Source organism: Radiomyces spectabilis (assembly GCF_025331425.1).
Source record: "Radiomyces spectabilis strain NRRL 2753 chromosome Unknown BYT42scaffold_11, whole genome shotgun sequence".
Classification (NCBI taxonomy): domain Eukaryota; kingdom Fungi; phylum Mucoromycota; class Mucoromycetes; order Mucorales; family Radiomycetaceae; genus Radiomyces; species Radiomyces spectabilis.
Genome location: NW_026251936.1, coordinates 736,123 through 759,464, shown reverse-complemented (window position 1 = coordinate 759,464; position 23,342 = coordinate 736,123). Strand labels below are relative to the sequence as shown.

At 46.2% G+C, this 23,342-nt stretch overlaps 6 protein-coding genes across 6 annotated transcripts; 5 read left to right on the top strand and 1 right to left on the bottom strand.

Moving 5' to 3' along the window:
- Positions 1-1,109: 1,109 nt before the first annotated feature.
- On the top strand, positions 1,110-9,509 carry BYT42DRAFT_580820 (armadillo-type protein). The gene is made up of 16 exons (XM_051569547.1): positions 1,110-1,191; positions 1,258-1,303; positions 1,430-2,174; positions 2,259-2,460; positions 2,540-2,642; positions 2,704-2,897; positions 2,959-4,028; positions 4,087-4,947; positions 5,012-5,118; positions 5,234-7,406; positions 7,480-8,265; positions 8,337-8,615; positions 8,697-8,943; positions 9,015-9,131; positions 9,217-9,397; positions 9,473-9,509. The coding sequence occupies exons 3-16, from the start codon at positions 1,584-1,586 to the stop codon at positions 9,486-9,488; spliced, it is 6,927 nt and encodes a 2,308-aa protein (XP_051420604.1). The 5' UTR covers positions 1,110-1,191; positions 1,258-1,303; positions 1,430-1,583; the 3' UTR covers positions 9,489-9,509.
- Positions 9,510-9,754: 245 nt separating this feature from the next.
- On the top strand, positions 9,755-11,492 carry BYT42DRAFT_607226 (uncharacterized protein; the record flags this gene model as incomplete). The annotated part of the gene is made up of 5 exons (XM_051571169.1): positions 9,755-9,974; positions 10,037-10,115; positions 10,634-10,745; positions 11,023-11,140; positions 11,166-11,492. Exons 2-5 carry the CDS (start codon positions 10,061-10,063, stop codon positions 11,490-11,492), a joined length of 612 nt encoding a protein of 203 aa, XP_051420603.1. The 5' UTR covers positions 9,755-9,974; positions 10,037-10,060.
- Positions 11,493-11,995: 503 nt separating this feature from the next.
- Positions 11,996-13,394, top strand: BYT42DRAFT_622651 (uncharacterized protein; the record flags this gene model as incomplete). The annotated part of the gene is made up of 4 exons (XM_051572381.1): positions 11,996-12,278; positions 12,338-12,652; positions 12,814-13,102; positions 13,199-13,394. The coding sequence occupies exons 1-4, from the start codon at positions 12,236-12,238 to the stop codon at positions 13,392-13,394; spliced, it is 843 nt and encodes a 280-aa protein (XP_051420602.1). The 5' UTR covers positions 11,996-12,235.
- Positions 13,395-15,448: 2,054 nt separating this feature from the next.
- BYT42DRAFT_74419 (uncharacterized protein) lies at positions 15,449-16,777 on the top strand. The gene is made up of 3 exons (XM_051572817.1): positions 15,449-16,169; positions 16,261-16,506; positions 16,602-16,777. Exons 1-3 carry the CDS (start codon positions 15,637-15,639, stop codon positions 16,663-16,665), a joined length of 843 nt encoding a protein of 280 aa, XP_051420601.1. The 5' UTR covers positions 15,449-15,636; the 3' UTR covers positions 16,666-16,777.
- Positions 16,486-17,292, top strand: BYT42DRAFT_580812 (uncharacterized protein). Its single transcript, XM_051569546.1, has one exon. The coding sequence runs from the start codon at positions 16,889-16,891 to the stop codon at positions 17,213-17,215; it is 327 nt and encodes a 108-aa protein (XP_051420600.1). The 5' UTR covers positions 16,486-16,888; the 3' UTR covers positions 17,216-17,292.
- BYT42DRAFT_607223 (uncharacterized protein) lies at positions 17,293-23,308 on the bottom strand. The gene is made up of 5 exons (XM_051571168.1): positions 22,882-23,308; positions 22,758-22,826; positions 22,500-22,685; positions 20,968-22,437; positions 17,293-20,885 (listed from the first exon to the last, which is right to left on the bottom strand). The coding sequence occupies exons 1-5, from the start codon at positions 23,293-23,295 to the stop codon at positions 17,529-17,531; spliced, it is 5,496 nt and encodes a 1,831-aa protein (XP_051420599.1). The 5' UTR covers positions 23,296-23,308; the 3' UTR covers positions 17,293-17,528.
- Positions 23,309-23,342: the final 34 nt, after the last annotated feature.

Here is a 23,342-nt window from a genome sequence, read left to right as displayed (position 1 = left end):
AATGCATCCATCTTTTTTTTTGTATGTCGTTGTCCTTTGGTTTTCTTTCTTTTTTGATACCTTAAAACAACATTACCTTGCCTATTTTCAAAATTTCTGATTTGTAAAATTTTTACCCAGATTTTTTCAATTAAACTGTACAATCAAGCAGTATCAGCCCTACCATCATTTCACGGCACAATTTTGTCCGAATATTGCAACAAAATTACATTGACCAAAAAGGAGAAATACAAATGAAAATGCATCATGATCCGAACTTGCAAAAAAGAAAAAAAAAGGTTCCACCTCTATTCGTATCGTTCATTGGCTATTTGATATAATCTCTTCCGTTACCCCAAGATCGCCTTGCAGAAAAAACGCTATTTTAGCAATTCAGTCTATTAATAATTCAATACTGAGTCCCTGAAAATTGTTCACAACCAAACATAAGAAAACTTTCAACCGACATATGCATGGACTCTCGGACTTCAAACGTACAGTTTACAGTTAAGCCGCAGCAATGCATGGTGTATATTCACTCCATCTGAAGGTTACCTTTACCCTCTTTTTATGTTTCGCTCAATGCGGACATGCTAAAAATACTCGGCAGAAAATGTATCGTTATACTTTGGTTTAACTTGTAAAAATAGTCCCTATTTGAGTGTCATCCTCTTTCCTTTGATATAACCTATCGGGGAACCCGCGCCACTGCGACAATGCAAATGCTGGTCGTCCCTGATAAAACTTCTTATTTTCATCCATACATTTAATTCTATAGCTAAGCAAGTACAACCAACGATGTAAACACTGTTCAATCTCCTTTTTCGCCATACTTGTTGATGACTTGACTATTATTTTTTGTGCCTGGGCAAAGGGAATCCTTGGGTCAATTTTTTTGAAAGTCACCCAGTAGATAACATGATTGGTCCAAAAACTCCGCGTATGGATGGTAATCCTTGTTCTTTTCCAGCCAAAAAAAAAAAAGGTGAACTTCAAACGCTTTTCCAAAACCCCATTCTGCACTTTTCCCATTTCGAATAGACGCCGTGCTTGACAAACACTCGTATACCCTCCACTGCTTCGACGCATTTCACAGACTTACGCCTTTTCACTTTCTCTCACTTTGCAACAAGGCTAAAAAAAGATGGCACTTGTTGCTATGTTAAATAGCCAGGAAATCCTGACAAGAATATTTATCGAGCTCAAGTCAAAGTAAGCCCGACCTCTCGGCTCACGTTACGTTCCATCGTGACATTCTAACCATTCTCTTTTCACCAGGCATGAAGACAAACGACAGAAAGCCGCGGAAGAATTACGTGAAATGGTAACTCACTTTTCTGTTCCAAACCGACCGCATGCTCACCTCCTCAATTTTTTGTTGTCCTTATTTTTTGCATTGCCTTTAACCGTTGACTCTCCCTTTTTCTCTTTTGCTTCAATGCCGCCATAGGCTGCTTCCGCTTCAAGGGAGTTGTCCGACGAAGTTCTTGTACGCTTCATTAACGACATTAACAAACGCATTTCCGAGTTGACCCACGGCAACGACAACAATGAAAAATTAGGCGCCATCATAGCTATAGGTGCGTTGAACTCATCTATATTCCATGGAAATTCAGAATTTGAAGGAAAAGGAAGGATCGTTTTTATCTTATGAGCATGATTCTTTTTTTCTTTTGGTAGATCGATTGATTGACTTGGAATCCGAAGGCAATGCGAACCGATTTTACAACTATCTTCGACACATGCTTCCGTACAACGATCCACAAGTCATGACACCCGCGGCACGTGCGATGGGTCGTTTAGCTGTTAGTTCTTCTACCGTCACGGCCGATATCGTCGATACACAAGTCGAGCATGCATTAGAATGGTTACAAGACGATCGCAGTCGACTCGCTGCCGTCCTTGTTTTACGCGAACTCGCTGTGAATGCGCCTACTTTGATTTACGCTTACGTTCCTCGCATCCTTGACTTGATCTGGCTCGCATTACGTGATTCTAGACACCTTATCCGCGAAAACGCCGCCGACTGTTTAAGTCAATGTTTGGAAATCGTTCAACAACGTGAAACGCCCATGCGCAAAACTTGGTACAGTCGTATATGGGACGAAGTCAATCGCGGTCTTCGTTCCACCAGTGTGGATTCTATTCATGGTAGCTTGCTCGCCATGAGAGAACTTTTGCTACATGCTGGCATGGTAATATTCTTTTTCTCATACTTTGGGGGTGATCTTCATGCAAGAAACAACTGTGGATGCTGACAACCTTTTTTTTCTCCTTAGTTTATGACCGATATGTATAAAGATGTATGCAATATCACGCTTCGCCTCAAAGACGCTCGCGATGGGTTAATACGACGTACCGTGGTCTCCATCATTCCTACTTTGGCCAGTTATGATCCTGCTACGTTTGCTGAGCATTATCTACATAAATCAATGAGCCATTTGTTGAACCTTTTACGGAAAGACCGAGATAAACGAGATGGTAAGTGGAGTATTTACATTTGCTTTTGGAGCGAAAGTATCATGATCATGGCGTCGCTGATGGCACTATGTTTTATTAGCTTTCGTAACGATCGGCGAAGTGGCCATTCAGGTCAAAAGCAATATGGGTCCTTATCTAGACGCTACATTGACCTGCATCAAAGAAGTTTTGTCACTTCGAGGGTAAGAGAAAGCAAGACAGGAGAGAGAGCGGGCACTGGTACTAATGGATGGGTTACGATAGACGGCAACGCAAAGAGATTGAAACCGCAGCGTTTATGTGTATAAGCATGTTGGCAACAGCCGTCGGTCAGGCATTGACCAAGTATGTCAACGATTTGCTGGATCTCATGTTCAGTGGAGGACTCTCGGAGCCATTGGTGACGGCATTGAGCAACATTGCCGAGCGTATTAAACCTCTATCACCTGTGATTCAAGGTAATGGTCTTTTTGAGAGCGTGGGAATTTTGTGATATTCATCCTTCATCTCGTTGCTTAGATCGGTTACTCAATGTCATTTCCATTACTTTGAGCGGTCAATCTTACAAACAACCTGGCGCTCCCACGAGTCGCAATCTCATTCAGGGCGTCGACCGACCTCGCGAAGCAGGGATGGTGGATGCCAAAGATAACGATATCATCGTGCTTGCACTCACGACGCTCGGATCGTTTGATTTTTCCAATCATGTACTCAACGAATTCGTACGAGATTGCATTGTGAATTACTTGGATGATGATTTACCAGAGATACGTAAAGCGGCCGCGGTTACTTGCTGTCAACTATTCATTCGAGATCCTATCTGTAACCAAACCAGTGCCCACGCCATTAAAGTCGTGGGCGAAGTCTTGGAGAAGCTTTTAACCGTCGGAATTGCCGACCCGGATGCCGCCATCCGAGAAACTGTGCTTTCCTCCCTGGATCCGAAATTCGATCGACATTTGGCACAAGCCGACAATGTACGATCCTTATTCATCGCTCTCAATGATGAAGTCTTTGCTATCCGAGAAATTGCCATTACCATTATCGGTCGATTGACCACCTATAACCCGGCTTACGTCATGCCGTCCCTTCGAAAGACGTTGATTCAGCTCTTGACCGAACTGGAGTACTCCGTTATTAGTCGGCAAAAAGAAGAATCGGCACGACTCGTAGCTCTGCTCGTGGGCGCCGCTCAACGTCTAACGAAACCTTACATTGAACCTGTTCTCAAAGTGCTTTTACCAAAAGCCCGCGATCCGTCACCTGGCGTGGTATCGGCCGTCTTGGGAGCTTTGGGTGAACTGGCCGCAGTCAGTGGGGAGGATATGGTGCCTCATTTGGACGAATTGATGTTGTTGATCATGGAGACCTTGCAAGATCAGAGTTCCAGTGCCAAACGAGATGCCGCGCTGAAAACGTTGGGTCAACTCGCCAGCAATACCGGTTTTGTCATTGAGCCTTATACCAAATACCCGGCTCTTTTGAACGCACTGATCAACATCCTTAAAACCGAACAGAACCCCACCATTCGTCGCGAAACCGTAAAGTTGATGGGTATTTTGGGTGCCCTCGATCCTTATCGTCACAAGGTAAATCATCCAATCGAAGCAAACGATTAGATCGTGCATCTGATACATTTTTTTCTAGATGAATGCAATCGGTGATTCCAGCGAAGCTTTGACTGATCCAAAGCTAGCAAGTAACGATGTGACCTTGTTGATGATGGGTATTGGACCGTCGTCGGAAGACTATTATCCACAAGTCGTGATGCATTCCCTGATGAAGATTTTGCGGGATCCGTCACTCAGCACGTATCATCGATCGGTCATTGAAGCGATCATGTCGATTTTCAAAACCCTCGGCCTGAAAGTCGTGCAATTCTTGCCGGTGGTGGTGCCGGGTTTCTTGGCCCTGATGCGCTCATGCACGACAGGAATGCTCGAGTTATACTTTCATGAATTGGGCGATTTAGTATCGATTGTCAAGCAACACATCCGCAACTATTTGAAAGATATTTTTGATCTCATTGACGATTACTGGACTCCTGTATCTTCCATTCAGATTACCGTCATTTCACTCATTGAGGCCATTGCCAAAGCCCTGGACGGTGAACTGAAAGTTTACTTGCCCCGTTTGTTACCGCATATGCTGCAGATCTTTGACAATGACATTTCCGATCGTCGCCAACCCACCATCAAGGCGCTGCATGCTTTTGTCGTGTTTGGCGCCAACATTGAAGAATACATGCATCTCGTCGTACCGGCGGTGGTGAAATTCTTTGAGAAACCCGACGCGCCCGTTTCTGTTCGACGCCAAGCCATCATGACCATCACCGCCTTGTGTAAAAAGGTCAACATGTTTGATTACGCTTCCCGAATCATTCACCCTCTGGCCCGTGTCCTTCCTATTCTTCCTATTGAGACACGACATGTTGCTATGGATTTATTATGCGCTTTGGTGTTCCAACTTGCTGCCGATTACGCAAAATTCATTCCTGTCATCAACAAGGTTCGATCTATTCTGTGTTATGCTGAACCGGTTGATCGTCATTTCTCACAGCCGTTTTTTCTAGGTTCTCATGAGACATCGTATCTCACATGCCAATTATGAACTCTTAGTGGGCAAACTGCTAAAGGGTGAAAATTTACCGCAAGAACTTGGTAAAGCGTTCGATGACAGGTAAAACTCCTTTTCTGCCTTTTTCTTTTTGTTGAGGTTGGGCGGAAGTTAGCGAGGACATACGCGGGTGCACCAACCAACCGATGGATTTGTTTTGCTTACAACATTCCATTAGAGAATCCAAGGGTGATGAGACGCCCTCGGCGGATCTTGGCGCGGTGAAAAAGCAACCTGTGAATCAGCAATTGTTGAAGAAGGCATGGGAAGCTTCGCAGCGATCGACCAAGGAAGATTGGATGGAGTGGATTCGAAAACTGAGTGTGGAATTGTTGAAGCAGTCACCATCGCATGCTCTACGTGCCAACAGTACCTTGGCCAATATGTACCCGCCGTTGGCCAGAGAACTGTTCAATGCCGCGTTTGTATCATGCTGGAACGAATTGTATGATCAGTATCAAGATGAACTCGTCCGATCGCTTGAGATGGCTCTCAAAGCGCCCAATATTCCCCCGGAAATTATCCAGATTTTACTCCACTTGGCGGAATTCATGGAACACGATAACAAGATGCTGCCCATCGATATTCGCACGTTGGCCATTTACGCTCAAAAGTGCCACGCCTATGCAAAAGCATTGCATTACAAAGAGACGGAATTCCATCACGAACAGTCGTTTGAAGCGGTCGAGATGCTGATGTCTATCAATAACTTGTTGCAGCAACCCGATGCTGCCATGGGTATCCTTACCTTTGCTCAAAATTCGCTCAAACTGTCCCGCAAAGTGTCGTGGTATGAAAAACTGCATCGATACCAGGACGCCCTCATTGCGTATGAAGCAAAGCAAGCCGAAAATCCAAACTCGATGGAAATCACCTTGGGCCGTATGCGCTGTTTACACGCTTTGGGCGAATGGGACCAATTGGCCTCCTTGGCTCAAGAAAAATGGATCCACGCACCAGCCGACAATCGCAAGAGTATGGCCCCGTTTGCGGCCGCAGCTGCCTGGGGTCTAGGTCATTGGGAACAGATGGAGGAATACATCGCCTTGTTGAAGCCGGAAAGTCCCGATCGAACGTTTTTCCGAGCCATTTTGGCTTTGCATCGCAACCGTTACGTGGAAGCAGAACGGTTCATTAACAAGACCCGTGATCTCCTGGATACCGAACTGACGGCACTCCTGGGTGAAAGTTACAATCGTGCGTATGCCACGGTGGTGCGCGTGCAGATGCTGGCCGAGTTGGAGGAGATGATTATCTACAAGCAGTCCTCGAATGATGTGGAGCGACAGAATACGATTCGACGGACATGGATGAAGCGTTTGGAAGGATGCGAGCGCAACGTGGAAGTGTGGCAACGAATCTTGCGGGTTCGTGCTATGGTGATTTCGCCTCAAGACGATATGGAGATGTGGATCAAATTTGCCAACTTGTGTCGCAAGAGCGGCCGATTTTCGCTGTCCGAAAAGACACTGCGCAGTTTGATGGAAGCCGACAGCGGGGCCGGTGGAGGCAACCCTCATCCAAAGATCGTGTATGCGCAACTGAAGCATATGTGGGATTCCGCCTCGCAAGCGTCTGGAAATCAATCGCACGCCATTCGCACGCGAGCATTGAGCATTCTTCGTGACTTTACCGCGCAAAAGACCCAAGATTTGGGATTGAACCCGGATGATCTCGCCGTGAGCATGCCAATCGATTCAAGCCAGATCAATGAAGACGTCGCTGAATACACCCGCCTTCTCAGTCGCTGTTATCTCCGTCAAGGTGAATGGCAGCGCGGATTATCGTACGAACTTGCCATGGACACCATTCCCGATATCTTGCGATCGTTCCTGCTGGCGACACGATTTGATCAGAATTGGTACAAGGCATGGCACGCGTGGGCGTTGGCCAACTTTGACATTATCGACTTTTACGAAAAATCACATCAAGATCAAGCCTTGCCCTCGGGCATCTTTTCTCGTCACGTGGTGCCTGCTGTCCAGGGTTTCTTCCGTTCGATTGCATTGTCTAAAGAGAACTCGCTTCAAGACACTCTTCGATTACTCACTTTGTGGTTCAAATATGGTTACCACGGTGAAGTGAGCGCCGCCATCAGCGAAGGCTTTGGCACCATCAGCATCGATGTCTGGCTACAAGTCATTCCTCAATTGATTGCTCGTATTCATGCTCCCAATGCCACAGTACGCTTACTGATCCATCAATTGTTGACCGATATTGGTCGAGAACATCCACAAGCCCTGGTCTATTCACTCACCGTCGCGTCCAAATCGCAAAGTGTTCCGCGAAAGAAGGCCACCTTTGCCATCATGGACCGTATGCGAATGCACAGCTCAGCTTTGGTCGATCAGGTAATATGTTCTCTATGCACTGTTCATTCTGTTGTGTTCTTATTCTCACAGATCGTGTATTATTTTTTATTAGGCACTTATGGTAAGCCAGGAGCTTATTCGTGTGGCCATTTTGTGGCACGAAATGTGGCATGAGGGACTGGAAGAGGCTTCCCGACTTTACTTTGGTGATCGCAATATGGATGCTATGTTTGCTACACTTGAGCCGTTGCATCAAATGCTGGATCGTGGTCCAGAAACGATGCGTGAAGAGTCGTTTGTGCAAGCGTTCGGTCGTGATCTTCAAGAAGCTCAAGAGTGGTGTCGTCGTTATCAAGAAACGCGCGATCTGAATAACCTGAATCAAGCTTGGGAATTATACTATCAAGTTTTCAAACGAATTTCCCGACAATTACCTCAACTCACGAGTCTTGAACTTCAATACGTGTCGCCAAGGTTACTGGAAGCGCGCAATCTTGAATTATGTGTTCCGGGCTATTACCGCAGTGGCGAACCGATTGTGCGCATTGTGCGCTTCAATCCCAGTTTGACCGTCATCATCTCCAAACAACGCCCGAGAAAGTTGACCATTGTCGGCAGCGATGGCAAGGACTACATGTACCTGTTAAAGGGCCATGAAGATCTGCGTCAGGATGAACGTGTCATCCAGCTGTTTGGACTGGTCAATACCCTGTTGAAGAACGATGCCGAGACCTTCAAACGTCACTTGAACATTGAACGGTACCCCGTGGTGCCTCTGTCGCCCAATTCCGGTTTGATCGGCTGGGTCCCTGATACAGATACTTTCCACACCTTGATTCGCGATTACCGTGATAGCCGAAAGATCCTACTCAACATTGAGCACCGTTTGATGCTTCAGGTGAATTAAAAAAAAAAAGAGCAAATCCCAAGGTGTTTGTGGTGGACTAAAAATCGTTTATTCTTGTATAGATGGCGCCTGATTATGAAAACCTAACCGTGATTCAAAAAGTGGAAGTGTTCCAGTTCGCGTTCGAAAAGACGAGTGGTCAAGATCTATACAAGGTGTTGTGGCTCAAGAGTCGAAATTCGGAAGCATGGTTGGACCGACGTACAAACTACACACGATCACTGGCTGTTATGTCGATGGTCGGTTATATCCTTGGTTTGGGCGATCGTCATCCATCCAATCTCATGTTGCACCGGGTCACAGGCAAAGTGGTCCATATTGATTTTGGCGATTGTTTCGAGGCAAGTATATGCAGGAGTACCAAAAATGGTTAAAGGGGGGGGGGGGAGAGCTGTGGCACTGATACATCAATTTGATGACAGGTGGCCATGCATCGTGAGAAATATCCCGAAAAGATTCCATTCCGTCTGACACGCATGCTGGTCAAAGCGATGGAGGTGAGTGGTATTGAGGGCAACTTCCGTACCACTTGCGAGCATGTGATGCGTGTACTCCGCGATAATAAGGAAAGCTTGATGGCGGTGCTCGAAGCCTTCGTGTATGATCCTTTAATCAACTGGAGATTGCTCAATAATCCACACACCAGTCCCGCTCAACACAAGAACAAAGGTATGAAAACGATCTATTTTTTTCTACATGCGATTTCGAACAAAGGCATACTGATGCGTTTATTGGCATAGATGAACGTATACGAGGCATTGAACGAATTAATCATGAGGAGTTGGCCGATGATACCCATCGTAACTTTTCAGTAAGCCGACGACTGAATCGTATTGAAGTGGAAGCAGTAGCAAATGGTACGATGGGCAATTTATTCGTAGCTGGGAAACGAAATAACACGTGAATATCATTGGGTACTAACATGCATGAAATTGACATTAGAAAACGCGGCAGGTCCGGAAATGCTCAATTCTCGAGCTGTGGGCGTCGTCAACCGAGTATCCAACAAATTGACAGGTCGTGATTTCAATCCTCGAGTAACACTGGATGTGCCGACGCAAGTCGACAAATTAATCCACCAAGCTACGTCATTAGAAAATTTGTGTCAATGCTATATTGGATGGTATGTTTCTGGGAAATTCATTGATGCGCGTATTTCAACCGAGCTGTTTACTAAATAATCCATCATACTCTATAGGTGCGCCTTCTGGTAGAAGCAAAAAAAAAAAAAAAAAGGACCATGGAATGCTATTGAATTCAAATTTGTTATTTATCAACTCCAGTAATGGGTGCGTCGCTTATAATTCCCCTGTTAATTTTGTAGAAAATAAAAATACGAAAAAAGCGCAAAGCAAAGAGAAAGCGTAATAGTTTTTTTTCAGGCCAATCAGAGTGACGTACACCGACTCCCAGCCATTTTGGCTGAAGCGTAACAGCTTTTTTCAGGCCAATCGCAAAAGCGTACACTGCTTGCCAGGCACTTTAGCTGTGAGAAGCGAGTTAATTTTGTTGCGTGTCACTCTGTGTGCAGCTTACGCGTAAAATGGCTGGGAACCAGTGTGCGCCTCTATGATTGGCCTGAGGCCAAATTGATTGTCACGCTCACGCGTCGAAAGAATGAAGGGCCAAAAACCAATGCGGCGGGCTTTTCTCTCCACCTCAGCGCAAAGCGTGCGTAAGGGCTTCATTTTATGTACAACGTCAGTAAACAATTACATATCATTAAATGGTAATGCACTGCTGACTCATAATGCTTTCACAGCCGTTATTTCAGTCCTGAAGATTGATGGCAAGTTCCATGCTGGCTTGCAGGGCGCTCGGAAGAAGATACGTTAAAAAAGGTAAGTTGTCAAAATGGCAATAGTCAAGCATGCATTGCGGAAGACGTGGCTCCTCACAGATCCCTCATGCGCAGATGACGACGTCTTGTCTTGATTTAGACAGTTGCTTCAACTCAAAAGTGGAAGACAAGCATACTGATTTATGAACCGGCGATATTCCGTTTGCTCCCAACTTCATGACCCATCCTTACCGTATGCGTGGTCTCTTTGAATCACCGATGTCTGTTACATGTCAAGCAGGCTGTCCTGTTAATCCCCACAGCCGACGCCGTTCAACTGCATAGTCCAGTCATGGGACCCGACGTACCGCAGTAGAACCTTCTGATGTAATCAAGGTCCTCAGGCAAAGCGTGTAGTGTTCGTTCCTGCCAAGCTACGACACGCGTAGAGGACGCTGTCATATACATATTTTCATTCTGCCGGTATTTATTATATCAGCAAGGAAGAAAAAAGCCGATTACACGGAGCCAACCCAGGAGCTTTTGAACCTGCCCATCCATCCATTCTATACGCTGTAGTCAAGCTTCATACTGGCGCATTTATTGTCGACAGGGAAGCGGCATTCATCCCTGTCGCAGAAGCGTATGGTCTGTCAAAAGCAATTGACATTCACGACGAAGCAGATCAGAAGTAAGTGCGAAGATTGTGCCGAGCAAGCTCTTTTTTCACGGACAAACCGCTGTCAATCTGGGGCACTTGCCAATCAACAAGGAACCAAAGTCGCCGAGTCTAAATGCCAAACTACCAAGATCGAAAGCTGCTCATCGGTACTCTTTCGTGCAAGGTGCTTGTCACATCAAGCACAAAAACAATTCTTTTGGTCCTAGCACATTTCGGTACACCCCGATTGATCCCATTTTCGTGGAGAATAAAATCTCATGGCCGTGAAATCATTTTTCCAATCGAGGAAAAAGAATCCTGGCGAACTTCAATTGTCACTGTCGGACCGTGGATTGGGCGCGCACACAAGGCATCCTTCTCAGCTTCTTCCTGCGACATCATCTGCTATCAAGAATCTCTCCGGCGTAAGACGCAGACCCTTGGTTGCAGATCAACTTTCCCAAGTCCAGCCTGACTCTGTCACAGCAGATCGAACATCTGGGCTTTAACCTCGGCATCAGGTCCATGGAAACGAATTTGCCCACCCGAAAGCTTCGTCATCTGAGGGTCCCTTCAACGGGTGCTGAGCAATCCCGTTCAGACCCCTCCGCTCAGTTACAGCCTGACAATGCGTATCCAAGCGGCACCATTTGCGCTACTCCCCGCTCGCCTGTACACCTGGTACCTACTTTGCTTCAAGAACCTTGGGTCAGCACTCCCCACGAAGGGGAACAACCGCTCCCGCTCCCCAATCCGTGCTTGACCGAGATCGTATGAATTAAATGTACTTTCGAAAATTGCGGCAAGTACGATTTAAGTTCAATCAGTTGTCTACATACACATTATGTCGAGCTAGTTCCTTTTCAACGATGAACTTTGTTCATCAGCCAATGTCCAGATGGACATTTGCCGATCATGAAGGCGCGAAAGGAGCTGAATCGAGCGTGAAACGCTGCTCGAAACTTTTCCAAATGATAGCGCTGGCTGTGATTCAAAACGGCAATAATGCAACCTTAAACAAGGAAAGCGTCGCAAACATCCGCCACAACGTTGACAAAAGCACCAATTGCCATCGAAACTTAGCAACCATATATGAAAGTTTCGATCAATCGACGCATGTCGCCAGAATCAACAACATCACAGTGGAGAACTGCTATCCGGAGTTGGCGAAAGTTGTGAGGGACGCTCTTCCACCTGCGCGCAGCATTGTGTCAATGAGTCGATGAATCAGTGGCTTGGCAGGGCAATGCTCAATCTTCGCAAGGTCCCTCGTAAACCGCATCCCATCGGACATGAGTTCAAGACGGTAGCAAATACCACTACCTGTTGCACTTTACGGCTGGATTTGACTTGCGACAATACACCAAAAAAGGTTCGACGACCGGTATCCGTAAGTCCATCGCAACGGCGTACCATCTGGTAGACACGGTTCAACGCTGGGCCGCACAGTTGTTGCAGATTTGTGGTTCGGTTCACCTGGCCAAACCGCTTCACGCCGTATAGGAAGTACCGTATACACAATGTTGCGTCCTTCCGTGTTTGATGAATACGAGAAGCATAAAGGTATATGTCATTCTAAATATTTATACAGCATGCTAGAGCAATCTCTAACATGGTAATAGGTGCAATGGGTACCGCAAACAACCGCCGGGATAATATGGACTCCTTCCACGATACCATCAAGACACAACGCTGGGAGATGCATACGCTGTCCTTCTCTTTTCAAGGATTCGCTTCCCTCGATATGTCGTCGCTCTATACTGAATCGGATTTTGGTGGTATGAAACCCAAGTGGACAATTGGGAGCAGATTAATGAACATTTTGTTGAGCATGTCAGTTCGTCTTCGTGGCGAGAAGCCAGTTGACATTGGGCCAGAAACTTCACTGACTGCGCACGAAATTCGTGCAAAAACCTCTCGAATCTTTTACCGAGCGAGTGAGGTCTAACAGTTCCTCCAAGTTATGCGTTACCATGGCAATATGAGGTGCCGGGCCCTGTCATGACGATGTCATCGCTGAGGCAACTCAGCTCAAGCTTGGGTCAGATTGAACAACAGTGCTTTGAAAAACGCAAACGACTCATCCGTTCCGAACCAGTATTGGCGCACCCCAATTTCAACGAATTATTCGTTCATCCATGGCAATATGAGGTGCCGGGCCCTGTACTGACAATGTCATCGCTGAGACAACTCAGCTCAAGCTTCGGCGACGCCAGCGCTTTTCAACCATGGCGAGCGGCGCATGACGAATTTTTCACCGATTTAACAGTGCCAACCACTGTGTTTACCCTTTTTAACACACCTCACAACCAGGGGTATGGCTCCTCAGCAACCTCAGTTGGTAGACTTCTATCTCGCTTCTTGCAGTCTTTGGTTTTGGCCTCGTCGTTAGGCAAGCCGAAAACAGACTTTAACGCAGCCTTAAACGCGTTCACTATCGCCGTAGCAGTTAAGGCCGTACAGGCAAAATGAGAACGCGGCAGCGCCATCAAAATCATCGTCTTTGTATGCTCGCTGCAACGAGTCCTTGAGAATCGCGGAGAATTGTTTCCATCTGTGGTTGGCACTGTCGTCAACTTCAGCCCTCTCTATGTGCCGGCGAGCCAGAGTATAGTCCCAAGCAACCAACGGCCGAAGAAAGACGTGCTGTTGCGCCTGAAGCAACTATATAGTGATTGAAAATTACGGAGAATCAGGCCCCGTCAAGGTTTTTAATCTATTTGACAAGAACGGAACAATAAAACATCGGACTTCATTTCAATATTTTATTGAAAAAAAGTCATCTTCTTCTCAAAGATAGAACTGAATTACCGTTTCGTTATGTGCGATCGCTTACTGGAGCTATATACATAAAAATGAAGCTCGAGCGTATTTTGTGTAGCTGATACCTTTCTTTGCAACAAGTTGGAGAGAAAGCCCACCACGTTTTACTTTGATTGCCACTACGTGAGAACGCAAGACTTTCTGGCTAATCATTGAGCGTAAATGACATTATCTGTTCTCAGCCTTCGAGAGCCGACAATGCAATAAGGAATTTTGTGTTCCAGATAGTCGAGCGATGCACAACGGTTCATTTCAATTTTGGCGTTTATGCGAGACATGACTGGGTTTACCCTGATTTCTATTTTTGCCGATCTGCGCCTTCCGAATTGAATGATGGAGACTTTTTTTTTACAAGGAAACTAAGGAAATGAAATGAACATTCGATTGCCAATTATGGATTCATTTATCCGGTTCAATTGTTCTTTGTTTCGGTACTGATATACAGGCATCCCTCAGTGAGCAACAGATTCTGCATTTTATCAAAGAAGCACTATAGTGTATGGTGCCATCATGACTGGCTTGGAACAAGTATTGTGTGGTTTGCTGCCTCCTGTACCTTCCTACACAGCGAGGTGTCAGGAACAAGACAAGCCATTCGCGGAACTTTGCCAGAAATGGAAGCAGGCAAGTTCCGCCAAAGAAAAATTTAGTGTCATCAATTAAGGAAACCGACTATGATGATATCTTCTCATTTTCCATATGACAAATATTTCGGTGTGGATGTCTGATTAAAGAAAAAGTCTCTTTATGCAAAGTTCTTGGTGAACCTTTCGTTGCTACCGTTGACCTCCTTCCATGAGTTGTATAGATCATGATCTGTGGGGAAGGGGTCGACGAAATGCACAGTACTCGGAGATGATAAGGCTATTAAATAAAATGCATAATGGAACAGACCCTAATGCATTATTATTTGCTTGCCACTATTTTCTTTTTTTTTTTTCAGCTGAGTCGAAAAAAAATATGAAGAGATGAACAAAAAGCCCTTTGTGAAACAAACTCTGATTCTACATATCATTGCGATTGCATGCAAAAAAATGTACTGTATCCATTGAATGAATTTACAAATTACACTGTCAAGCACTACATGTCACGCGAGCGGGTCGGAAGAAGAGGGGACGAAAAGAGCCACATGGCATGATCTGCCTCAAGATAAAAATAATAAGAGACAATGGATGGTCCGGTAAAATCTTCAAGGCAAAAAGGCCCGTTAATATGTTTTGTGCGACAAATGATTGATATTGGCAACCAATCGTGGATGTTCATTTGTAATATAAACGAATCATCAGCAGTGAAAAAGGATGCCTGGAAAACGATGAGTGAGATATTTTCGGTTCTATTTACGTCTTTACAAATAGATCAGAGCAGGGTTGAAGGTTTTTCCTGGCAGAAACGATGAAACGGAACAAACAATAAACTATAGTTCAACGGGGTGTGTTTTCATTTACCGTGACAGCATGAAAATCTGGGGTTGCCTGTGGTTTTTGACGCGGTTTTTGGGACTCAAAAAATTAGTTTTCTTTTTATACAAATCATCTCCCTTGATCGGAACTTGGAAACTGCAAAGAAAAGGAGGTGGAATTCTATATAGGAGGTGGTACGTTGTTGAACATGAAGATAAAAAAAAAATTGGATCCGTCTTTAAATATCGGTGTTCTATCCTTGATCATTCGAACCTTCAATTCAAGCTTCCTCTCCTTCCCCAGAAAAGAAACATCAAATAAACTAGAAAAAAAACAAAAAAAGAAAAAGAGGCAACCCCTTACTTCTTTTTTCTAATTCCTCTCTCCATTTGTCGTTTTCTATCTTATTTTTTTCTACATCAGATACCCTCCTCATCTATATATATAGATCTACTATACCTGCCAAATCCAACCGATCATCCACTCCATCCCGCTTTCACATATTTGAACCATTCAACACTTCGTGATCTTGTTCTTCTTTTTTTTCTTTTCTACTCCTCTTTTGCCCCTCCCCTTCACTTCATTTTTTTTCTTGTCCCGTCTCCCATTGCACTCCCTTTTTAGATATCCTTTCCTTTATAACCCATAAGCCCACCCCACCACTTACTGTGCCTGAAACTTATACCTCCACTTTCGACATGACAGACCAGCCCATGATGTATTCCGACAATTTCTATGGAATGCAACAGCAACCACCTTGCTATTACGATCAGCAGCAGTTCACCCAGATGAGTTCTCCTGAATCACTCATGCTGTCCACGTCGTCACCATCCCACCATGGTGTATGTGCGCCTTCGACTATCATGCCACCCGAACCGCCCATGTTAGTCGCTTCTTCTTCTTCCACCACCACCCATTCCACCATGTCCAGTTCTTCCGTGGAGTTCCTCAACGAAACCTTTGCCAAAGCGTCTTCGTTGCCCGAAGCGTTTTATCCCGAATTTTTGCAGTACTCCAAAGAAACGTATGAGCAGTCCACCACAGGACCTCACCGTAAGAAGCAGCGGCGTCATTATCAGGACCAAAACAACCATTGGCAAAACAATAACAGTAGTCAACAGCAACAACAACAACACCCCCAACAACAACAGCAACAATCACAGGAACAACATCAACAACCATCACGTAGCAACGAAGAATCCTCGGATAATGATGAGGATACTAATATCATGTAAGTTTTATCACACCAATGTACCTTGAAAAATGCCGGCGACAAACTGCATGAAAGCGTCTTAACGAGTGTTCCGCTTTTTTTTTTCCAGGAACGGCATGACTTCGGCCGAGATGCGACGACAAATTCATATCCAATCGGAGCAAAAACGTCGTGCTCAGATCAAGGACGGTTTCGAGGATTTGCGAAACGAGTTGCCGACGTGCTTGAACAAGAAAATGAGTAAAGTGGCTTTGTTACATCGAACTGTTCAGCATATTCAGCATTTGAAGGATACCCAAATGACGATCTTGGCTGAATTGGAACGCTTAGTGCACGAAAACGAACAATTGAAGAAGTAAGTTAAAGTTTATTTTTTTCCCCTCTGACATTGCATAAGCATTTTCCTTGATGTCGATGTTTTAACTGTAAACTATGGTATCCATTAAACAGGTTCCAGGAAAGTGTACTTCAAAAACAAGCCCTGGAGAACATGTATACCATTGGCCATCTGTAAAACAAAAAGAAAAAGAACACATCCCCATCACCTCTTATTTTCCTTTCTTCTAATTCCTTTTTGCATTGTTCCCCGTTGCATTCCCATTTACGTTTTGCCTTTTTCTTTTTTTCTATACAGGTTCATTCATTTTCGTAATCACTCACTTGTTTTTCTTTCGCTTTTTCCCCGGCAACATGGCTGTGTATCATGCGTAGATGCTTGATGGTCCGTATCTGCATATATGCATCCATGCATACTTGTAAACTGTCAACGCGCGTATGTGTGCGTGTGCTTTCTGTTGGTGTATGCATGTTTTCCTCTTAGATTCACTCTTCTGTTGCTTATCATCTCCTTTTTTTCTTCTTCTGATCCTCTTCAAGTTTACTTTTCTTTTTGCATTTTCTTTTTTTTTATATACCCTTTTTCTCAATTCCCCTTTTTTCTTCTTGCAAGGCATCTTCATTTACTGTTTGAATGGTGTTCTTTCTTTCTTTCAATACATTGCTTTTCTTTTGCCGTTAGTTTTCTACATTCATTTGTTTTGCATTTGTCTTTTTGCTGTCGATGAAAACGTTGAATAGATCGTCGTAGCCCCCTTTCTTTCTCATGATTTTGTTTCTCACCCGGGTTTTAATCCAAACTTTATTTCGTCAATACGCGTCTCGGTTTGTTTTCCTCTGAAACTTACAGTTTCAATTTTATTGTTGCATCTAAATGATATGGGTTACATTGGAATGCAGTGATTGGATGATAAAGTGATCGTTTGTTTTTGATGGCGAACGAGAATGTAAAAGGGGGGAAGGATAGGGGCATGGTGGAAAAAACAGAATATAAATCATTGCTAAATAGGCAACGATCGTCCCGGTGGGGGAAATAGAGTGTTATGATGCGTTTCCTGGCGGCTGGTTGTTTGATCCCTGGGTAGAAGGCAACTCTGTTGTAATATGTGAGGGTGTAGAAGACGGCGGGGCGGAGGGTGCGGTTGATGGAGGTGGAGGCGATGAAGAGGATGAATTTGGTTGAGGTGCAACCGCCACCGAAGAGGATGTGTGCGGAACCGGGGAGTGAAATGGACTGTCATGAGTTTGGCCTTCCAACGGAACAGTGCCAGGAGCAGCAACGGTTTCTTGAGGTTCCATGGTCAGGCCGGGTTCATTACCATCCACTCCTCCAGTCACATAATGTTCCGTAATTGAACGTGCATTTTCAAATACCCACGTACGTACGCCGTGTTGGTCTTCTTCGCCGTTAGCTTGCAGGAGATTGTTGCGTGTGGTTTCCCAAAATTCGGCAAGCCACTTGGCATCAGCACATTTTTCCTGAAATTTGGTCCTCAGCGAATCGGGATGTTTCATATAGGAACTCGAATCACGTCGACGACTGGCCGCCAAAGCCGGCGTGTGGTTGGTATGCAATCGATTGTTCACCCAGTAGAACCCTTGTTGACCAGGGCGAATTTGCACAAACGCGACTCCGGATTTATGGATATACTGATCGTACTTGTACGGCTCCTTGATGTACGAATAACACACATGGATTCCTTCGGCTTTGGCTCGTTCAAACTTGGTGTCCGCTTCCACATCCAGGACAAAGCCCAAATGCCGCACAAGAGCAATCTTGTAGAATTCATTCGGCACTTCGTACTTGGCCGTCAATTCCTCCACCGGGGGCGGCAACTGAGCCAGTTCAATCGGTACAGGACACTGGAACGGATTATTGTTTTCTGAATCTTCGTAAGCCTGTTCCACCGACCCTTCGACAATTTTCAGACCACACCGTTCCGCTTGTCGACCCCAGTTTTGCAACAATTCTTGCACCAGTTGCGCCGTGCAGCCTAACCAATTGATCTGGAAATGGTAGCAGTTGTTGGGGTTATGCAATGTGTCGTAATGCAAAATCGCCGTTTCCCGACGATCGCTCTTCTTGTAAGGATCCACATCAATAATCATCGATTTTGACATTTCAAAATCAATCGTCGTTGTCGGATAATGGGGCTTGGTCGCAGCTGAGCGGACACCTTGCCCATCCAGCGTGTTCGCGGCCGTCGCTGCTGCTCCAGTCGATCCTGTCTCCTTGTCCCGGTTGCCGTTGGCCAGCACAGGCGAACTCGTGTGGGTATTCTTGCGTCCAAGCGCAGCCGCATTATTCAGAAACCAAGCGCGCTGTTGCCCTGGCGCCAAGTCCCCGTGAAGATGATAAAAGTAGTGGCCATCCAGCAGCCCATGTCGATTGGTGGAAGACACGAACAGGGGAGGTTTGCGCTGCATCAACGTATTACCGAAAACCACTGCTTCCTCTCTCGTATGAATGTCGTCAAATTGACTAATCAACCAGTCCACAAATTCACTGCCAATAAAAGCGTTTCGAAACACCTTAAAGTGCCAGCGTCGATCCGCCATTTTCAACCCCACTTTGGGGTCGCGCATGGCCAAAGCGATATCTTTTATCTTGGATTCCTTAGACAGTCCCAAGGGCTGAGCCAGACTACCGATCGATGACAGCAAGCTGCTGTGCTGACTGACCAAGGACTCTCCGTTGGCAGGAAGCGTCTTGGCCGCCTCGCTTGTCAGATAAGCCGAAGGATCCATCGTCGTGAGTTTCAACCCAAAGTCAGAATTTCCCAGTTCCTTTTTTCGTCGTCGTTGCATTTCTTCGCGTTCTTTGGGTGCCAGCCATTTGGCTTTGCGCAAGTTTTGGATCCAGGTATCGAAGAGCGCCAACCGCTTTTCTTCTTCATCAAGGTGATCATGGGAAACCCCGGTGAGTGGCATGTTGGAAGGAAGCGATTCGCGGGGAATCACAATAAACCGGGCTCGCCAGAACCGAAGATTGTCGGTCAGTTCTTCCTGGTAACCCGCGACCAGATGGTCCAGATAATTCCAAGCGTAAAGCAAACTCGGATAACTGAATGTAACACTTTTGGCACGATAGGTCGGCACATTCTTTGGCCAGATCGCGCATTTGTACGACATTTTCTGGATATCGAAATCAATGATGCGAACATAGCGACGGACTTCCACATTTTGTCCCGAGGAGTCAAAGGTAAGCTGATGCACTTGATGGCCCATGGACAGCCACCATACCATATGCTTCCAGCGCATCTTATCCGCCTCTTCTTGCAAGCTGCCCTGACCAGGTGTCGGTTTTAATGCCGCCGCCGAAGTCGTAGGCGCTGGCCCTGAACTGGGCCCCGTCGAAGCGCTCCCATGCGTACCCACCGTGGGCGCCACCAGTTCCTTGCCCTCTTTTCCATTCGTTGCTCCGGTCGTCGTACCGTATCCGGCCCCATCGGGACCGCTACCTCCAGCTGCTGTGGTGCCAATCACCCGGGTGACAGGTTTCTGATAGCTGGAACTGCCGGTGATGTCGACAATGATTTGAAATCCTTGGGCTAAACGTTGACTGATCATTTCCGTCAATAAGTTTTCCGTCTTTTTATGCTCGGACAGACTGCTGTCACCGGCCTGATACAGGTTGGCGTCTTCACTGGCGGAAACGGTGTACATGTAGTGATTATAAAACATTTTCAGCTCTTCGTTGGACGGAAAATAGTCCGTGGTCAGTGGTAAGCATGCGGGTGTCGATAACGATTTCCAGTGCACGATCGGTCCGTCATACTGTTCCACCCTGGGAAGCGCATGCTGCCACCGACGCAAATGTGACGTGAACAGAATATGGTCGGCCGGGTTGCACGGATTGATAAGAAATACTTTGGCCGAGGTCGTTCTACCATTGGCGGTATGTGAAGGCGACGACCGATTGGCCACCCCATTGGCGTTCAAACTTGTGCGCACAAGCTCACTGTTACCTGAATGCTTGTGAACCGAAGGTAAACTTCCGGATAACATGGCTTGGCGAGGCGAATGATTTTTCCGCGTGTCGATCCTTGTTAGTCCTTTATTGTTGATCGGCACGGGATCCACCGTACTGGAACTGACCACCACCGATTCGTCATCTTCGGGAGCAACAAGTCGATCGCCAATCTGCGTTCCTTCGGCCCCCGTGGCCTGGCACATAATTTTAACATCGTTGCTGTTCATCGTCCCACGTCTGGATGTCCGATAACGTGTCGTGGGGTCTTCTTTGCCTGTATACGTGGGCGATCCTTTGAAGAAATCGGCCAACTTGCTGCCATGATCTTCTTTGCGGATATGATTATCGAATGTAATTTTACCCGTGTTCTGCTGAGACTGCGACATGATCGAGGTCAAACGTCGCTGATCGCCGTGATGCCAAGTCTATGCAAAAAGCATATCTCAGATGAATGACCTAAATTTTTTTCTCTACATGATTCGATTCGATATTATGAAATATACGTACAGCTGTGGCGGTTTTGAGGGTGCTGTGACGCGACGACCATGGATCATTGTCGGGTCTTTCGGGACTTTCGTACGAGTTCTTTTGAATCCCTCCCGAGGACTGCCGGGCGTTGTTTGTGATCTTGGGAGGCGGGGCTGGTGCGCGTCGACTGAAGCGCGGTTCGAGCGAATCTTTAAAGACGAAATTGTCGTACTTGTCATAGTCAAAGCTTGTGATGCGCGATTTCCGCAGCGAAGCGCCGTCTGCTGTGGTGAAAAACGAAGCGCGTCGGGTAGAAGGGAAATTGGCGGACTGGGAAAGATACGCATCACCATTTCCAACGGTAGGATGATGGCCTTCCTCACTTTTGGCCGCGGTTAGCTTATCATTCAAGCTACTACTGCTGCGTTGCTGTCGCAAACTGCGTTGAGGATGGGTGGTACTGCTCTCCGGGTTATCGTCCGTCAAGTACGGAATCTGGATACTGGCAATATCGTGTTCCATGATGCCCATCATCTGCAGTTCGTACATTTTGCAACGTGTCTTGTACTTGTCTTGCTTTAGAAACCGACCGGTCTCGTGGTGATAAAAACTGCAATCGATCCAGTGAGGCACCGAGTAGTAGAGATACGTAGCGGCGGAAGCGTCATCTTGATATAAAGGGTCCCAGTAACCGGCCGCGAGCTTCTGAGTGAGGCCGACTTTGGGTTCAGGAGAATTACCGACGGCAACCGCCGCTGCGGTGGATTTCGGGTGACGCGTGGCCGGGGCGGTCTCGTGGATCGACTCCGGAGGTGGAGATGACAGGTAAAAGAGAAGCGGCGTGATGTGAAGTGGTAAAGGTGAAAGACAGACCAGGTCCATGGCTATCCCGTTATCGGTCATGCGTTCGTTGGTGAGTCGCAGCAGCTTTTTGTTGACAGCAAATTTGCCGGCGCCAGGCGAAACCAGTATAATGGATAGACCGGTGCGCATGAGATCACGATCGACATAATGCTTATCAAATGGATTCAATGCCAAGTTGACAGCCTCCAGGATATTGCCTTCAAAAGCCATGCCGATCCGGCCACATACAATAGTGCGTTCCTTCTCAACGCGCATCAGCACACTGGGTTGGAACTTTAACTGTTCTTCCTTCAAAGCGCCGATGATGGACATCCAGTCATCGGTGGTTTCCCAATCCGCCAGTACTTTGTAAAAGTCTTTGTAGTAGCGACCGTCTTCTCCCTTGATAATGAGTTCATCCAATGGATCTTCGGCGTCGTAGTAAACACGGGTAAACAGGACAATGGATACAACGTGGTTGGTGCCTTGTTCCTTCCACCGCGTGAATAACTGGGGTAAGAAATTGTTCACCACTTTCTCAAAGTACAATTCACCATCTTCGTCAAATTCCCACATTTCGCGCGACATTTGGATGTATACGAAATACTTGGCCGACCCTGAGCGAAAGATGAACCGAGTCGTGTCGCTGATGTAACCAGAGGTGACCTGCAGCGGTAACGGTTAAATTACTCTTCTATCGCGCCCATTTGTTTTGGCCAAGGACTTACCTCCCGGTCGTTGCTGTACAGCTTTTTTACAGCTGCCTTGATTACGCCGGCGTAAATGATTTTCTTTTCTGCATAGACACACGTTCCCTTCAAGCTTTGCTGGGTACGCCACATATCACTTCTTCCGATATATTGCTCTTTAAAAGACAGTTCCACATGGTCCAACGAAACGGCTCTCGGGTCAATCTATGTCGAGCAATGAGCCATCTATTTGGTTGTACGAAACGCCGCCATCCAGCAAAACGGGAAAGCCATTACCAATTCCACATAAACTTCAGGTCGAAATCGAAGATTAAAACGCTCCGCAATATCCTTTGAAATAGATATCTGGAAAACAGTCGATTAATCCCTTTATCTTGATAGACCATTTTCCAGAGGCTACCTGCAGTTGTTGCTGTCGAGCCAATGTCTCTCTGTCCACGCATACAGCTTTCACGATAAGAGGTTCTTTTTCGAAATTCGGCGGTAGTTGCTGTTGGGATGTCGCGCCTGTACCCGAGGCATGTTGCTGTTGGGATGCCTGTACTTTTGAAGAAGGTGTCTGTTGCTGCTGCTGTTGCTGCTGCTGCTGCTGTTGTTGTTGTTGCTGTTGTTGTTGTTGTTGTTGTTGATTGCGAGGAAATCGAATCTTCAACAGTTGCCCGTTGCGTATATTGGGAAAATGGTCGGGATTCACTACACAGTCCTGTCCAAAGGTGGTTTCGGGATCATGGAACCACAGAATGATGGGTTTGGTGGACAGCAATTGACCTGAAGCAGGCACTCCTCCACCATTTGACGCTTTCAGTCCAGGCATGAGAAAGCCAAACTCGGGCTTCGGACTTTTTTTTACATACCATTTTT

What these genes read in the sequence shown, in the direction of transcription:
- BYT42DRAFT_580820 (XM_051569547.1), top strand. Translation starts at nt 1,584, where the DNA reads ATGGAAATTCAGAATTTGAAGGAAAAGGAAGGATCGTTTTTATCTTAT. An exon ending in CGCTCAACACAAGAACAAAG is followed by an intron (nt 8,944 to 9,014) that starts GTATGAAAACGA and finishes TTATTGGCATAG; the next exon opens with ATGAACGTATACGAGGCATT. An exon ending in AGTGGAAGCAGTAGCAAATG is followed by an intron (nt 9,132 to 9,216) that starts GTACGATGGGCA and finishes AATTGACATTAG; the next exon opens with AAAACGCGGCAGGTCCGGAA.
- BYT42DRAFT_74419 (XM_051572817.1), top strand. Translation starts at nt 15,637, where the DNA reads ATGACAGACCAGCCCATGATGTATTCCGACAATTTCTATGGAATGCAA. An exon ending in GATGAGGATACTAATATCAT is followed by an intron (nt 16,170 to 16,260) that starts GTAAGTTTTATC and finishes TTTTTTTTCCAG; the next exon opens with GAACGGCATGACTTCGGCCG. An exon ending in GAAAACGAACAATTGAAGAA is followed by an intron (nt 16,507 to 16,601) that starts GTAAGTTAAAGT and finishes TCCATTAAACAG; the next exon opens with GTTCCAGGAAAGTGTACTTC.
- BYT42DRAFT_580812 (XM_051569546.1), top strand. Translation starts at nt 16,889, where the DNA reads ATGCATCCATGCATACTTGTAAACTGTCAACGCGCGTATGTGTGCGTG.
- BYT42DRAFT_607223 (XM_051571168.1), bottom strand. Translation starts at nt 23,295, where the DNA reads ATGCCTGGACTGAAAGCGTCAAATGGTGGAGGAGTGCCTGCTTCAGGT. An exon ending in TGTACAGCAACGACCGGGAG is followed by an intron (nt 22,438 to 22,499) that starts GTAAGTCCTTGG and finishes TTACCGCTGCAG; the next exon opens with GTCACCTCTGGTTACATCAG. An exon ending in CCCTCAAAACCGCCACAGCT is followed by an intron (nt 20,886 to 20,967) that starts GTACGTATATTT and finishes CTTTTTGCATAG; the next exon opens with ACTTGGCATCACGGCGATCA.